The following is a 2,451-nucleotide window of genomic DNA, read 5'->3' as shown; positions in this document are numbered from 1 at the left end:
CAATAGATTCATATATATATATATATATATATAAAATTACATGGTAATAAATCCTATATATATGTATATATATATATATATAATTATTTTAACATTATATCCACCATCTGTAAAATAATAACAATCATTATATATAATAATATTTTTTATATAATAATTATTTTATTTCTAGAATGATGACAGTCATCACATATAATAATAATCTTTTATAAAATAGTTATTTCATTTCTTTCATTTATTTTATATTAAAAATGCTCCAACAATGATACGAAGACAAAATAAGACACCATCTTATTAACAGAAATAGAAAACCCAACATTAACATATAAAATGCGAAAAAAAAAAAGTGCAAAACTGGAACACATTAAAAACAAGCATTCCAGCATGCAAAGCCAACACAAATTCGCTTCTATTTTCTTCACCACTCCATGGTAGATATACAAATTACACGGTACTATCTCAAAGTCTTTCTCTCATTCAACATCCAAGGTTTAGAACATCATATGTTTGAAGAGCTCCTGAATGATCCCAAAGCTTTAGCCCCAGCAGCTCTCAATATGAATTGGTGATAAAAGGCAGCAATTGCGGCACCAATGAACGGTCCCACCCAGAAGATCCACTAAAACACATCAACAACAAAAATACCCAATTCAGAATTAAATAAAAATAAAACAACCACCCAATTCAGAATTAAATAAAAATAAAACAACCAAACAAACAGAAACGAAAACAAAACAAAAAGGCAATACTTTGTAATCCATAGGAATTATATAATATGAATATGCTTACATGATCACTCCAAGGCTTATCTTGATTGTAAATCACTGCAGCTCCAAAGCTACGAGCCGGGTTAATTCCGGTGCCGGTGATCGGAATAGTAGCAAGATGTACCATGAAGACGGCGAACCCAATTGGAAGTGGTGCCAAAACCTTCAATATTAATTCAAACAAAGTCAACATCTCAGCTCAAAAAGAGAAAGGACATTAATGGAAGCAACAGTAAAGATAGAAAGTTTGGATTTGTTACTTACAGGAACATGGGAATCCCTTGCATTTCTTTTAGGATCAGTAGCGGAGAAGACGGTATAAACAAGAACGAAAGTTCCAATGATCTCGGCGGCCAATCCGGTTCCTTTACTGTATCCAATTGCAAGTTCATTGGCTCCTCCACCATAACTATTGTAGTAAGTCTTCTGGAAAGCCTTCACCAAACCACATCCACAAATGGCTCCCAAACACTGAGCAGCCATATAAAAAATGGCTCGGACCAACGATACCTTCCTCGCCAAGAAAAGTCCGAATGTAACCGCCGGGTTAATGTGTCCTCCTGCAATAAATATGCCGTTTGGTTTGATCAATTTGACCTGGAAAATGAAAGGGGAAAAAAAAAAATGGTGGAAAGAAAATGAACTTACCAGAGATACCAGCTGTGCAGTAAACCAGAATAAAAATCATGCCACCAAATGCCCAAGCAATACCGAGAATCCCGACACCGCCGCAATCATCTCCGCCTTTGGTTGGATCAATCTGGCTTTTGTATCCAATTACTGTCAAAACAGTAATATACAAGAACAAGAGGGTTGCAATGAACTCTGCTATAATGGCTCTGTAGAAGGACCACATGCCGAATTCTTCGGCGTCGATTAGCGGTGCCGGTGGAGGGTCCTGGTAGTCCTTGGCGGAGAATCCACCTTGTCCTCCAACTTCAATGTCTTTGGCCATGGCTGCTGAGCTTAGGTTATAGCTAGAGCAGTGAGAGAAAAACAGAGGATGAAGGAGAAGGTTCCTTTTTGTGCTGTTGTTGTGGAAGAGCAGAGCATTTAGTGGTGCTATATATATTAGTCTTTAGAGTACAGTGAAAATAGCATTAATTAAACCTAGCTTTGGCCGACCCATATTGATGTCCAACCATTTTTTTTTTTTTTTCCTTTTTTGTTTTGCTTCACTTTCTGTGGGACCCATTTCTCACTTGATTTCTCTATTTTTCTGGCTCTTTCTTTAGACTTTTTTGCCTCCAAACTATTCCCGAAAGCCAATTCCAGTAAGTTCCAAAGTTTGCTCAAAGTTTGGTATTGCTACAAATTCATTAATCAAAGGATTATTATGTGATGCTCGCTATTTCGTCGGTTTTATTTTATTATTTTCATGTATTAATGTTCTAGTTTATGTTATCCATTGGAATCCACTTATTATTGCTGATGATTAAAAAAGAGCCCTTTGTTTCCGGGCAAAATGCCTGCGAATTATAAAGAAATTGGTGCATTGTCCTACAAAAAACATGTATAATGATTATATAATATAATATATGTATGTATATTGTTTATGAAGTTACGAGAGAATTGAAACTTGAGATTATTAGGACAATTTTGCTCTTAGATGTCACCGAGAAATGGGCAATTACTATATATATATATATATATTTTTTTTTTTTTTGGGTAATTTACGATGAGT

The 2,451-nt window shown here is 35.1% G+C and overlaps 1 protein-coding gene across 1 annotated transcript; it reads right to left on the bottom strand.

Moving 5' to 3' along the window:
- Positions 1-263: 263 nt before the first annotated feature.
- On the bottom strand, positions 264-1,823 carry LOC107433079 (aquaporin PIP2-2). Its single transcript, XM_016044325.4, has 4 exons — positions 1,416-1,823; positions 1,032-1,327; positions 790-930; positions 264-619 (listed from the first exon to the last, which is right to left on the bottom strand). The coding sequence occupies exons 1-4, from the start codon at positions 1,720-1,722 to the stop codon at positions 500-502; spliced, it is 864 nt and encodes a 287-aa protein (XP_015899811.3). The 5' UTR covers positions 1,723-1,823; the 3' UTR covers positions 264-499.
- Between the last annotated feature and the right edge of the window lie 628 nt (positions 1,824-2,451).

This window comes from Ziziphus jujuba, chromosome 11 (genome assembly GCF_031755915.1).
Source record: "Ziziphus jujuba cultivar Dongzao chromosome 11, ASM3175591v1".
Classification (NCBI taxonomy): domain Eukaryota; kingdom Viridiplantae; phylum Streptophyta; class Magnoliopsida; order Rosales; family Rhamnaceae; genus Ziziphus; species Ziziphus jujuba.
The sequence above is the reverse complement of the archived record's forward strand: the minus strand, read 5'-3'. Positions and strand labels throughout refer to the sequence as shown.

What these genes read in the sequence shown, in the direction of transcription:
- LOC107433079 (XM_016044325.4), bottom strand. Translation starts at nt 1,722, where the DNA reads ATGGCCAAAGACATTGAAGTTGGAGGACAAGGTGGATTCTCCGCCAAG. An exon ending in CTGCACAGCTGGTATCTCTG is followed by an intron (nt 1,328 to 1,415) that starts GTAAGTTCATTT and finishes TATTTATTGCAG; the next exon opens with GAGGACACATTAACCCGGCG. An exon ending in ATAAGCCTTGGAGTGATCAT is followed by an intron (nt 620 to 789) that starts GTAAGCATATTC and finishes GATGTGTTTTAG; the next exon opens with TGGATCTTCTGGGTGGGACC.